We start from the raw sequence: 14,835 nt of genomic DNA, 5'->3' as shown, positions 1-14,835 counted from the left end.
AGGAAGCTAGTGGAGGAAGTGGTGAATTTCATATCTCAAGACTCACTCACAGCCTCACTCAGTCTGCAGACTCACTGAGGAGCTGAACCCAGACTATGACCCAAGAGCATATTCAGCTTACCTTCCCCAGTGAGATTTCAACTAGAAGACAGTATGAGCTTTCCTTTTTTGCTTTTTATCCAGTTTCAATTTTAAATAACTTTCACATTCACTATTTTATTAGAATAATAAATATTTGGGGGAAATACTTACATCAAAACACCTTATGTCAATCTGAGACATATATTCAAATACTGTATTAAACATACATTGACATATTGAAATAAAATGATGAGTGCAGTCAAGAGAATTTGAATCTATAATTTAAAAATAAAACATATTTCCATTACAAGAAAAAAATCCTCCATAAAAAAGTGTAATAATCATGCAATGTTGCAACTAAAATTTAAAACTTTTGGCAATACTTGGTATTGAAGTATTGTTTACTAACCTCTGATTCGTCACCCTTCTCTCTATAAGCAGTAGCTATACTGGTCTGAACAGCCTTAATCCATGCCTGGCGCAGCTTTTCAGAATCTGCTTGAAGCATACAACTTCTAAAAAGAAATAACATGGTTTTCTCAGACACTAAATTAACCCCCAAAATAAGACGGTTTACTTTTTTGTCCACTTTGTTATTTAATAATCTTCTAACAACAAAAAAAATTATTTCTGTTGAAAGGTTTTATTTATCTATCTTTAGGACAGAGTATCTTCATAAAGAAATCAAGGAACCAATGAAATCAATTACCTACTGAAAATGAAACACCTATTCGTGTGTATAAAAAAATTTTTAATTTACCATATAAACATAACACTAACTTTTTCCATTGAGTAGAAATATGAAATGGTAGTTATCAAAGAAAATGATTTGATATATGACTTCAGTTCATTACCATGACAGCTAAAATGTTTTCATAAGGCCACATCAATAATCTTTATAGAATTCAAATATGATACTGAGTAGAAGCTACTTTAATATCTGACTATAATATGGTATAATCACTAATTATTAAAATTTACTTTGAGAATATTTTTTCCTCTTTAGCTCAGATAATCACAAGTGAAAGACAAATCCTTCTCTATTCTGCAAAGTTCTTTAAGACAAACTATAGAAACATAAAAGCAGCTCTCAAATTCTTGAGAATCACTCACTTTGTTGGGGAAACCACCTCAAAGCAGAAGCGGCGTTCTATGTCTTCACAATGTTTCACTGTGCAGAGCCTTAGATCCTCCACCACCACAGTGGGATTATCCTACAGTAAGGAGACAAAACTCCAGTATTTATCAACCTACATTTTAAATACCACTACCAATACAAACATACTGAAAAACAGTACTTGGAATAAATGGTCTAATTTTAAAGGTTTATATTTTATCTTATTTTAGATTAGAAATAGGAGTTATCAACATAGATATACCTAATAAAGGTAATTCTGTCCTGTTAATTAGTTTATCTGCCTTTAAAACTGCTGTAAAAGGATTAAATGAAGTAGTTTCTATAAGGAGCTTCATCCAACACTTGGTAGTTAATTAGCAAGTGCTCAGTAAGTGTTAGCTTCCTGTTAATTTTTTTCCATTTTTTTTCATATCCATTTCTCTTCTGGTCCCCACTCACATATAATAAAAGCCACTTTCCTCAAAAAAAAAAAAACTATTTAATAAGTCAAGTTTTACATAACTGAAAGAAAAATAAGAAGCCTATACATGCTTCTTAAAATATTTAAGAAAGTGAGAAATTTTTTATCATTTTCTAGCACTTAATAAAAATATAAACTCAAAATCAAGTTTATCAGAGTAGGGAAAAAACCACCAACTATAAGAACTTGTGTGAAATAAACCTGCTACCATAGAACCTAGCAAGTAAAATTTCACACTGTATCATCTCAAGAGTAATAAATACTTGAAACGTACAGTTGAATATATAATTCATACAGGCTAACCTGGTAAAAATCAAGTCATCAAGTAACTAATAGTTCTTTTTTTCTAGTTATCTTTAAGATTCTCAAGTCACATGCAATCTCAATATATCTTTCCATTAAATAAAAATACCTCCCCCTTAAAATAAGGTTCAAGAAAACAAATACATAAAAACAATTTAAACAAATTTTGAGGTTTCTATATAAATTACTTCAAGCTTACATTTATGTTATTTTTAACCTTTCCATATTATCACTTTTGACCCTAAGGTGATATTCTTAAAAAGCATCCTTTCTTTCAGCCTCAAAACAGTACTAGGGAATGGTAGTGTTATTCCTGTCACATAGTTGGACGAAGAAACATCTGGAGGAGAAAAAGTAATAATCTTGGGACACAGAAAAATCCACCTCAAGGCTAGAAATTAAGAATTCAGGAATCAATGCTTATACTTACTACTTATGAGTCCTCTTATACTTATTCAAACATAAAACCAATAAATGATAATTTTCCATTCATGAGTATTTATGGATTTCAGTGCTTTACCAAGAGGAACAAATAAAAAAACTTAAACTGGAGATTCAATGGATTTTCACTTAATTACTTCACAAAACACCTACCTTAAACTTTTTCTGGTAAACCAACTGATTGTTCTGTATTGAAAACCAGCGTCTAAATAAATACAAAATAGATTAAGTTCTCACAAACATAATTTATTTCAGTTGTAAGAAATGAAGTATTTGGGAAAGCACTAGAAAATCAGTTTATGGTAGTTACTTTTTGAGAAGTGCATTGTTTTGTTTTGCTTCATATAAACTGACATCAATGAGACAACTACTGAAAGTAAAAAAACAATTTAAACAATTTTAAAACCACAAAATAGGAAAATAAAATTACTACATTTTGATTCATTCTTATGTCAGAAATTTATATCCTAACAAAAGCTGTTATGCCTTATGCTATTATCAAATAATGATTATTTTAAAATAAAAATTTACCTTTTTGAGCTGCCTCAAAAATTACTAAGTTGTTCCCACAAAATAACTGCTTTTGTTATAAAGTAGAAATAAATTTATATTATAAATAAAACTATCCATTGTATACAATAAAAGACTGAAATAAATGGTGCTTTGTTTTCAACCTTTCTGCAGCTAATTCAACAAACATTCAATTTGTTAAGCAAAACAGAAAATTTTATCACCCTTTAGAACTGGTATCAAACAGGAAATAGTTGCCAACTCACTTGGCCTTACTTTCATGTAAAAAACTTCTAAGCAAAATAATAAAAATCATTAGTAAAATGATTCACACAAATATTTATATTGTCCCACTCATTACTGTAAATTAATTGGCAAACACTTGCAATCTTCTTTAGAAGAAAAAAACTAAGCTACTAATTTATCAAAACAGTAGAAGGACCTAAAGACTTACAAAAAAAAAAAAAAAATCACAGCCAAAGCCATTCACAAAAGAAAGCAAAAATTCTCATCAAGCATGAAAGGTAAAACAATATTTGAGTCATTATTTTAAAATTAGTTTTATGTGAGATGATTTCTATTGTAAACATTAGTTATTAATCTATTAGCAGAGAGAGATTCTACCTTTTCATTGATACTAATACAAAGCACTAAAAGTTGTATTTAGATATATTTAGAATTTCTATTTTTAAAAAATAAGGTTAATTCTCGAAGCTGAGAAAATGATTAGATGCTTTTCTATTTTTAAGCTAGATAGATTGTTAGGTTTTCTTGCTATTTAAAAAGGTATCACCTTTACTATTAAAATAGAAATTTGTTAATTAAGGATCTAGATAAAACCAAGTGGTTGCCTCCAAATGTAAATCATCAAGAGGCAGGCTAGAAAAGGAAGAACTTCTGGGTTTCTTTGCTTTGGGACACATGGTTGGTTAGAAATGTTAAAGGAAATACCTACAAACAAACAAAATGGTGCAGCCCTGCCACATGGGATGACATGCAATGGAAAAAATCTCTGATATTGATTAAAGAGTTTTTTAAAAAAATCATTTGAAGTAGGGTGAACTATATTAATAAAATTTTTGTTTTATATAATTATAATATATAATTTGATGAAAAACTACAAAGAATTTTATTGTACAATGGAAAAACACCCATGTAAACTTTTCATGCTTCTGAGGTCTTCAAAAAATAAATTTCCTTTGACCTGCTGAATCTTAAAATAATAGCCTCTAAACATAATAACAAAATACTAGATTAAAAACTTTTGTTAGAGACTATTTCCTCTGATTATTAACTTTATAGATCGTTTATATTTATGAAGCCCAGTACTCCTGCTGTCTCTCTGCTTCTGGGTGACTTTTTCACATCATCGATTTTTGTACACTTAAGAAAAATACTATAAATTCATCTTAATTTGATCTCTCCTAAGGAAAAATGCCACAATGTATCCTAGGTAGAAAAAAATTTTTAATTACTAAGATTTATATGTCTTATGACACGATCTCCCCTCCTCTGCCATTAAAAAAAGAAAAAGGAGCTAACTATACTCATTTAGATTAATCAAGACTTCAATCAGGAAAGTAAAATGAAATACAATTTTTAATTGCTCCTATAGAATAATTCCAGTTATTATCAACATTTCTTTTTTTTTGGGGGGGTGAGGTTGTTTAGGTTTATTTATTTATTTATTTTTTAACGGAGGTACTAGATATTGAACCCAGGACCTCATGCATGCTAAGCACACGGTCTACCACTAAGCTATACCCTCCCCCTCTCTTAACATTTCTGATAAAAGGGAAAATGAGACAATTCACAGTCTATGGAATATAGAAAATACACTAAATATGTCAAGCTCATGCTATCTGCAATTTGAAGGTACATTAAAAGGTAATTAAATAATAAAAAAACAAATGTTGGAAAGACCTGTGCTGACAATTACACTATAGTCTACAAAGTTCAGAAACTGACCACAAAGTCAAAATATAAAACACTTTTTAAAAAGGAAAATGTCTTGGTTTTAAGAAGATTAAGCCATCACTTTATATCTATCTCAAATTGAAATAACCCAATAAACTTATTCATAAACAATTAAATATTAATTTTTAAATACCAATGAGAGATTCCAGATGACAAAATTGGGGGGTGGGGGGGAGGTACCTTAAAAAATAAATCAAGTAGCTTTTACAATTTTGATCACTAGTCCCAGAACTCACTTGAAATCAAGAACTTGGGTAAAAGCCAACTTCAAAATCAGTAGAAACTTTATCACTAAAACTATACAGATGATGGATTCATGAATACATTTATATAGGTGCCAAATAGGTGAGCATTTAACAAAATTAAAAGTTTAAACATGTATATGCTACTTTATTTCAAATTCAATTTAATTTTTCCCAGGGAAAAAGACCAAAATGGTATAATAAACAAAAAAAACTAGAAACTAACAATGCTTTCTTTAAACATAATTAATACAGTTATAACCAAAAGGATTATTTCCTAAGTAACTATCTAAAAATTTTAAAAAGCATTTACTAGCTATTTCTCTTAAATATATATATACATGAAGTTATTCATATTACTCAATCTGTATCTTCTTTGGATAACTATAAATATATCAAATGTTCTTTTCCAGATTAAAACAAATTGGGGAGATAAGCAATGAAAAGGTATAATTCCATTCCTCAAATAAGATGTTTGTATTTTCTTCCCAATTTAAAACATAAGAGACTTTATATCCATTGCAAGTAATCCAACTGAAATGCAGGTTAATTATGAGCTTTCTCGTGCCAAAGAGGAAATTGGAGAGGTAGGAGTGAGGGGAAGGAAGCCATTTGGTACCTGATATGATCGGGCTTTTTCCTGTCATGTGAAAAAATGGGGCAGGATTAAAACATAAAGGAAAGGTGGTAAAAGAATGAAAACGCAAATGTGCAAAATAAGCAAAGGACTAGCATGATATGAAAATAAAGCAAGAATTAAAGGAACCGGCTTAAGCTCATAACCTAACAAAATAGTCAAAAATATCTTGCATTTTGCTCATATATTATACATACTTGCATTTATACATTTAATTCCAACTCTTAGGAATCTGAAACAATAATATTTCAGAAATATTCAAAATTTTTCTACAAGTATTATGGTATAGAAGGTTCTGGCAGGACTAAGCACACTCCACTATTATTTTCTGCCTTTATGGTCATAGCTATAAAATACAGATAGTACCTTTCCTCATCCTAATGAAGGAAATAATCACTATAGATGTATCTGTATAAACCTGAAACAAATGCAAACTTTCCATAAGGCAAAGTTCCCACCACCTGCTCACCCCCTTTTCATCAAATGATAGCAGAGGCTCTAAAGCCACACATAAATAGAGTTTACCTTTAATCTATGTATATACTTCTTACTTTAAAATAAAAAGCCAGTAAAAACTAAAATTTATACCTGCACCAGCAGCACATAGAATACTTAGCTTTAAGATGCTATATAAAACATTTATGCTTTTGGCTATACTTTCTAGTTCAACAAAGAGTGAGCATAGCATGTAATTATTCAGCTTCTTTATTAGTTTTAACAGCTCATTACTAAATAAACTATGTTAATATTTAATTATTTTCCTTGTTCCTTCATCTTTTCTAAATTTATCATGAAAAGCAAAGGAGAAATATAGATATTAGTAATCCAACTAGCACTGACTTTAGCCTGAAGTGATGCTGCCACACTGAGAAGATGGTCTAATACAGAAAGATTATTTTAGTAGATATCACATCTTCAAAACATATATATTATAGACATATAAAAATCTTAAGAGACACCACAAGTTAGAAATCTGAAACCAATCAGAAACAAGCTCAACAGTTCACTTACGACATAAAACATTTCACTCCTTATGCTATTTCAATCATATCATACAATCTCTTCAGTTAAATTTCAGATTATAGAATAATGCTTTCAAGTGATACTTAGATTTTATGAAGTACAGGGTGAGGTTTTAAAACTATCTGGGAATTCCAAGTCAAATTCACATTTCCCTCAGGAAGATCTTTTTAAAAAGCTGATTTTGAAAATACATGCCACTATTCTATAAAACTATAGATAGACAATGGCAAATTTATCATTATATGATTGGTACCTTATGGTGACTATAAGAAAATGTGTTCCCTACAACTAATCCACAATCCTTAAAAGTACTTAAACAATGGGCAGAAAAAAAATCTTTATGTTTTAATAGCTGAATTGCTGGATTTTTAAAGTAAAGGCACAGATATCACAAAAACACAAGTCTTCTATTCAGAGGCTAGTAGAAGATACTAAATCAAGCTGGATAGAGAACTAGAGAAGTAGAGCAGACTCTGAAGTACTTATATAGATAAAGGAAAATTATTTGCAAGTATTTCCTAAGATTAGATTTTAGATAAATTTCATATTAAAACATTGAGATATATTCCAAATTTTTAAAATTGAAAAGCAAAGAGAATTCTAAATAACATTTAATAGACTACTCTGTTTCCTCTCTTTTATACTTATTGACCTATAACTAGAAAACATTTAAGATTTTTGTTACAAGGTTCTGACTTTTAGTTTGTGAGGAGTTTTATATAATGCTTATATGCTATATTCCTTACAAGTCTGCTTTTTACTAGTGTTTTCATCAAAGTGTTCTTTAAAGGCATATGAAAATGAAATTAATTTGCTTTCTATAATTTATTCCTAGTAATGTAAGTGGATTAGGAAGGGTTTTTTTTAATAGTTTTAAGTTATTTTTTAATAGTTGAAGCTATATTTTATGTTATCAAAATACAGACTGTTTAGAATTTCTATAGCAAGTTAAAAAAAATGCCAGGTTTTGGGCCTCAATTTTGTTACATCCAGCTATGTGACCTTGAATGAACAACTATCTCCATGCACCTCCATTTCTTTACTAAAAATCAGGCAGTTGAACTACATCTATGGTTCTAGTCAATAACTGTCATCCCACTACATAGAGATGGCATCTCTGTCAAAAAGTGGCCTTGTTTCCAAAGTTATTTTTTCTTACTTTGCAAATGGTAGGTAATATATCTACAACTGAGAATTTAACAGTTATTCCCTATTTAAGTCACATTTTAATGTCTATGCCAATTAATAAAATCCATGAAATAAATTTTAAAAATGAAAGAGTTCACCCTTAAATCAGAATCAATTTTCTTTTATTGTCCTAAAAGGGAATGCAATTTTCTACTAACACTTACTGTGCTTCAATTTGAAGTCTGAGAGCATATCTGAGTGGAGTAGTCCATGGAAGTTCATTTCATTTCTTCTTAACACAATGGTACAGTTTCTATGGATCTATTGCATTTTCACTGTGTTAAACTTTAAGTAGGTTGTTTTGAAGTCTGAAGGTTAAAATTCAATTCTAATATTACCTCATGAAACCATACTGGTTGAGAAATCTTTATTTATTATAAAAATTTGACATTCACACTATTTTTTATTTTAATTTTCTACTCTGGCTATGGAAATTTGCCAGGAAAGCTTAAAAGATTATTGACCTAATTTTTACAGCTTAGAAAACAGAATTTTAATTTTTCATTTTTACTTTACAATAGTTAAAACACTATTTCTTAACCAGACTATCTTAGTTGATCCTTTGATGTTCATATATTACTTTAAAAGTTCTACATAACTCAAAAAGTTAATATCAAATATAATCATTATTCTTCCCAGTTTATATTTATTCTTAGGTAAAGAAAAATTACTTCAAATAAAACACATCATGTACCATTTAAACATTTGACAGTATCAAATGCTAGGGAAATACGTAATAAATCACTGATGTTTGAAAATATCAGTGAATGTTTATTCTATATAACCTCATCACCAGGAAATCAAAATAAGTGCACTAGGAACCCATTTCAATATATTAAATAGTCAATTAGAATTGTTTCCATTTAAATTAACAAAAATGTATACTAAATTAAACTTACCAAGAAAATTCTATTTATTTTGCTAATGTCCATTTTTTTTAAAGAAAACAATCTTCTCTATCATTAAGTGAATTCATATCCTGTTCAAGTGGCAAATAAAATATATACATTCAACCAATAATACAACAGTAAATCAGTTAACCAGAACCCAAAACTCTTCTCAATTATTACAAAATTGTTCGGACTACCCTTTATTTTTTTTTTTTTTTTCGCAAGAAGGGAGGCATCTTTGAATAAAAGATTTATCATTGTTACTCAGAAGGATGATCTTGAGACAAGCCAATCTTTTTTATTTTTTCCTTAATATCTGAAATTATTTCACTTCATTATATTAATACATGAGAAGATACAATAAAATGTTTTACACATTCATTCAAAAGATATTTACTGAATTAATATTTTATAATATTTTTGGTAGCCATCAAGTTTAGAATAAAGGAGCATCAGCTGCCACGCGCACTTCATATATAGAAACAATCCCATTTCCTAAAACTCCTGGTTAAAGTTACTGCAAAAATCAAAAAATCAGGATCACTTCACTTAAAGATTCAGAAGCAAACATTAAGTAAAAATGCACATAAATATCATATGGGGTGGAACCTAAAGGAAAAAGCAGCTCACTTTTCCTATTTATCCCAATATATTCAGTATGTAATTTGCAATCAGATCTACTGCATAACAAATACAGGAGGTAGTTCACATTCAAATTTTACTTATTGTGATGATCTAGTTACTAAAGACCAAGCATAAGAATTCTCCTTGCTTCCTAGTTTACACTTTGCCTAAATTTTAGAATTAGAATTGCTATTCTTCACTTGCTTCTTAAGGCCCCTTCCCTCAAAGGCCATCTTACTTATCTTCAGCAGATTGGGTTCAGGAAAGTTACTATGGACTGTGAATTTAGAGAATTATGAAGAAAAGAGTTGCCAAACCACAGGGAAAGTCAGGAAACTGAGCATATGGAAAGAACAAGACTGGTATTTGAAATATATTACCTGTTCCAAGTTTTGAAAGCATTGCTGGCTCGTTTGAACAGATATCCTTCCATAACAATGCCATTTGCAGCATCTACATTATATTCTAACTTAGAATCATCACTGGAGAAATCCTAGACAAAATAACACATTAAAAAGTTCATATGATTTTTACTAAGTTCCTTAGACAACAAATCTATCCTAGAGAAACAGCTCAAACAGCAGAAAAGCTTTGTATTAAGACAGTTATACCAACAATATTCATAAGAAAGGGGAATAATGTTCAATAATAGAATGCTTTAACATATTAAAGTATGTATTTCAATTTAGGACTATTTTCAATAATTATTATCATAATATAAAAATGCAGATTATCATACAGAATATACATTAAAAGAGAAAACAATATAAATCATATAAGTTGTATAAAAAATAATATATACACTGTGATTAAAAGTATAAAATAATATGTATACAAATAAACAAAGGGAATAACTTAATTTTATAGGGTGTTATGTTTAAAATGCTTTCATTTAATCCCAATATTTTATGGTATTGTTTATGCTAACAATTTTTCAAAAAGGAATATGGTTACATTTGAGATTACTTATACCTATCACTATTTTATAAATATATTACTATCATGGTAGTTTTTAAAAATCTGATAGGAATAATAACTCCACTATGTGAGAGTTGAAAAGGATAAAGGCTTTTTTTCCTAAAATAAAATTAAGTTTTGCAAAGGAGAACCACTACAGTGTGAAGCGGGCATTCTGAGCTTACTTTTTTATGACGACTATGGAGTTCATTCAGTCATCTTCTGTCATTCTAATCATTCTATCCTTCACTGAATGTAATTCAAATTCTTAATTTTTCTCCAATGATTCATTAAGTTTTGAAATCAGAAATCCTATATTTAAAATATTTCCTGATAACCATCTAAAGTAATTTCAACAAAACTCTAAGACTGCTATAATCCCAAAATTTAAAACTCTAAAAATCAATCTTGAAACTTTCAAAATTACTTCTGGACCAATGATCAGAATTGGAATGCTATCCTATGAGAGAGTAGTAACGTTTGGTCTTGAGAAAGATTTTGGTAGAGGCTAGATGACCACCTGCCAAGAATGCTCGGATGTGGGGATCCTGCACTGGAGGGGAAGCAGAGTGAGAATCACCTAAAGGCTTTCCAAATCTAAGGGTCTATGACGATGGGAAAAGGAAAGAGACTAACTCCAGAACTAACAACAAGCACTTCCAACATCTCTCAAAATTTAACCATAAAGACATAATAATCTAAAACAATCAATGAAACAGAATCTATAAATGATCTGCTATTTTTCTTCCTACTTTTTCTTTGGGGAAAAAAATCAGGGAAACTTTAATTCCCTCATTTATTTGAGGCTATAATTTATTTAATTATGCAGACAGATTTGTCAGCAACAGACATAATTGAGTTTGGCAATATTGTAAAGATTTCATTTGTAACACTGGTAGTTTTTATCAATCCTAAAGCTATTTAAAACATAAAATAAGACTTCCTTGAAAGTGCAGTGCATTATAAGTATTTTTCTAACTTTCAACTATATTTCTTGAGATAAATTAAGTCTTCAATATAATTACTATTAATATTGATTAATATTTTATAGTACTTAAAATGTGACAGATATGATTTCATAATGAAAGCAATTAATAATGTTAATAAAATATATAATATTAGAATTTAAATATATTGATGAGCTGACAAATTAGGACAGAATACTCAAGAGGCGAAAGACTGAGTGAAAATTGGAAGCCACAGAAGTAAGCAGAGCAAGGAAGCCAGCTTTCACCTTAAGGGCATTTCCTCATCAGGAGAACTTGAAGCCTTGGTATGGGGCCCAAGGAACAGAAGGCAAGACCAAGGCTGGCCAATGAAGGGACTTCAATAGCTTTTCCTTTTGAAATTGTAAGCAAGATAAGAAGGACTACTATTACCACTTTGATTTAAGATTATTTTGGAAGCCCTAGCCAGCAAGATAACAAACAAAAAGTAAAGGATTGGAAAGGAATAACCGAACTATTACTATTTATATTATAGCTGATGTGACTTTACACACATAACATCCAAAAGAGTCCAGAGATAAATTAGTATTAAAAAGAGCTTAACAAGACTAATGGTCACATGGTGGGAAGGGAATAGTTCAACTGGTAGAGTGCCTGCTTATCATGCATGAGGTCCTGGGCTCAATCCCCAGGACCTCCATTAAGTAAGTAAGTTAAGTACATAAATAAATAAACCTAATTACTTCCCCACTCAGAAAAAAAAATTTTTTTAATCTCTTAGGCACAATAGTAAATTAAAAAAAAAAAAAAGACTAGTGGTAACAAAATCAATGCAGAAAAATCAAATTTTATTCTAATATACAAGGAAAGTAAACAGAAAAAAATTTTAAGATAACATGATAACATTTGCAATACAAGTATTTAGAAATGAATCTAACAAAAGATGTACATGAAACTTATCAAGCTTTATGAAGGACATTAAAGAAAACTTAAATAAATGAATAAATATTTCAAACTCACGGATCAGACGGTATTATAAAATAAAGATATCAATTCTTCCCCAAATTGATTCACAGATCCAATGCAATCCCAATCAAAAGCCCAATCAAAAGTTATTTTTATGCAAACTGAAAAGCTATCCCTGAAGTTTATACATACGGAAATGCAGAACTTTGGCAATTCACTTTTCAAGAAGAGAAGGTAGAAGGTTTTGTTTTGTCAGATATCAAGATATGCTATAAAGCTAAAATAATTACGATATCATAGTATTGGCATAATAAAAATGACCAATGAAATAGAATAGAGCCTGCAATAGACCTCACATGCACGGAAATGTAACAGTGAGCAACAGGGAAAGAACAAACTTTTTAGTAACTGATTCTAGATAATCTAGCTACCAATGTGAAAATAAAAGGAAACCGGATCTCTACCTCATACTATACAAAAAACCAATTACAGATTGATTAAAGATCTAGACATAAAAGGCAAATCTATAAACACTTAGAGGATTATACAGGAAATATATCTTTGTGATCTTAAGTTGGGAAGGACACAAAAAGTGCCAAAGAGAGAAGAAATTTTAAGAACTACATGAAAATTAAAAGCACATATACCCCAAAAGGGAGCTTATATCGGGAAGATCTGAAGATTTGATCAATAGTTAATTAGGCAACATGATGTGAAAATGGGAGAAAGACTAACAGCTATTTAACAAATAGGATATCCAAATGACCAACAGATATAGGGGAAGGTATTTGAGCTCATTAGTGACTAACACCATAAATTAAAACTAGAATGAGAGATCAATAACTACCCACTCAAATCAGCAAAAAATTAAAAACTCTCACAGTACAATGAGGTGGCAAGAAGCAATGGGAACTCTCACACAATACTGCTTTCTGGGAATGGTATAACATGTTGAAAAATAATTTAGCATTATCTACTAAAACAAACATGCATACACTCTTTGACCAAGCAATTTTACCAGTAGATATAAATCCATGAGAAATGTGTGCACATATCCAAAAGGCATATACATGAATGTGCACAGCATCATTGTTTCTTCAATTGATCAATTTCAATTCTTGAAAAAAAATCTAAATAATTACATTAGACATACATTTTCTTAATTTTTAGTTGACTGCATCTTTTTCTTTTTCTTTTCCTTTTTCTTTTTTTTTTTTTTTACCTGTAATGCAGCCTGTGTCAGCATTTAAGGGCAGAAAAAAGGTAAGTATGAGCAAAAACAGCATTACTCTCTTAAAGGAATTATCTAAAATAAAATAAATTAATCAGATTTAATAATTTCCTACTTTTGAATATTCGGTACAACACTGAGCTGTGTATATAACAGGGAAAGATATTAAAATATGCATAGTATTCATTAAATAATTCAGTTTAAACAAATAGTCACATGCTTCTAATATCATGATCACTCATTTTAATTAGAAATGATTGGTCCCAATTTAAAAAAATATTTTCATGGTGATGTCATTAAAACAAGTTATCCAACCAAAAGTGATTCTAACTTTAAACAAAACATGGAGGTAGTCTTACCTGGCTGACTATATCTAGAAGTAACTAATTAAACACAGACTGACAGAAAAATCTTCCCCTTTTTAAAATGTTTCTCTTTGAGTATTAACAACTCATCACCAATAAAAACTTCCTTACTTTTATTACTGATTTCACTTCCATCTTTTTCCACTGACATCTTCTACGTCAGATCTAGCTTACTGGTATATTAAATTCTAAATAAACCATAATAAAAATTGATTTGACTGCCCAATACCAAGGAAATAGATTTCTTAGAGCAATGCTAGAAGGAATTTTTTTTTTTTCTTTTTAGGGGAAAATGTGATCACAGTCCTCCACTATCAAAAAATGTGCAGTCAAGTTTCCCACATTTGGGGAAATCGCAGAAGTGAGATGGATAAGCCTTACCCTGGGAAAACCATCTTCATGATCATGGTATCTCCTCTGTCAGGTTGGTATAGAAGGCACCTTGCTACATACTTGCATTATTACATTCAACCTCCAGTGCTCTCCTTTTCAGATTACTACACAAAAAATGTATCAAAGACTATACAACCTATTACTAGATTGAGTTCCAGGTATACCATATTCAAAGCTTTTAGCACACAGAAATAAAACCTGATATCACATTTAAATTTTTACTTTTAAATACATATTTTCCAAATATTAGTTTAGCTATGCTTAGACAAATTAGCAAGAAATGCAAGTGGAATTTCAGCATCACTTGAGAAAAAAAGCACTGTCCTAGAGTAACTGCAGCTGAAAATTCCTAGTACCAAACACATACATAGATGCTAAGGTGGCTAAGGTGTTCTCTAACCCCTGCCCACCTCCATGCCCCATCCCCCCATTCTCTCTCTCTCCACCCACATCTCTCTCTCT

The 14,835-nt window shown here is 30.1% G+C and overlaps 1 protein-coding gene and 1 pseudogene across 3 annotated transcripts in view; both read right to left on the bottom strand.

The window, feature by feature from the left end:
• ACAP2 (ArfGAP with coiled-coil, ankyrin repeat and PH domains 2) overlaps positions 1–14,835 on the bottom strand; it is a 126,813-nt gene that overhangs the window by 25,645 nt on the left and 86,333 nt on the right. Inside the window, exons 10-15 of one of the 3 annotated variants that reach the window (XM_074365572.1) lie at positions 9,895–10,007; positions 5,772–5,792; positions 2,734–2,793; positions 2,577–2,628; positions 1,195–1,295; positions 491–596 (exon numbers count right to left, since the gene is read on the bottom strand). In XM_074365572.1, the coding sequence (XP_074221673.1) occupies positions 491–596; positions 1,195–1,295; positions 2,577–2,628; positions 2,734–2,793; positions 5,772–5,792; positions 9,895–10,007 (453 nt within the window). The remainder of the gene's footprint in view (positions 1–490; positions 597–1,194; positions 1,296–2,576; positions 2,629–2,733; positions 2,794–5,771; positions 5,793–9,894; positions 10,008–14,835) is intronic. The other 2 variants (XM_074365578.1, XM_074365579.1) reach the window with 2 other exon arrangements.
• LOC123618136 (U1 spliceosomal RNA) lies at positions 14,264–14,412 on the bottom strand (annotated as a pseudogene).

Source organism: Camelus bactrianus, chromosome 1 (assembly GCF_048773025.1).
Source record: "Camelus bactrianus isolate YW-2024 breed Bactrian camel chromosome 1, ASM4877302v1, whole genome shotgun sequence".
Lineage (NCBI taxonomy): Eukaryota > Metazoa > Chordata > Mammalia > Artiodactyla > Camelidae > Camelus > Camelus bactrianus.
This window is presented reverse-complemented; position numbering and strand designations above follow the sequence as displayed.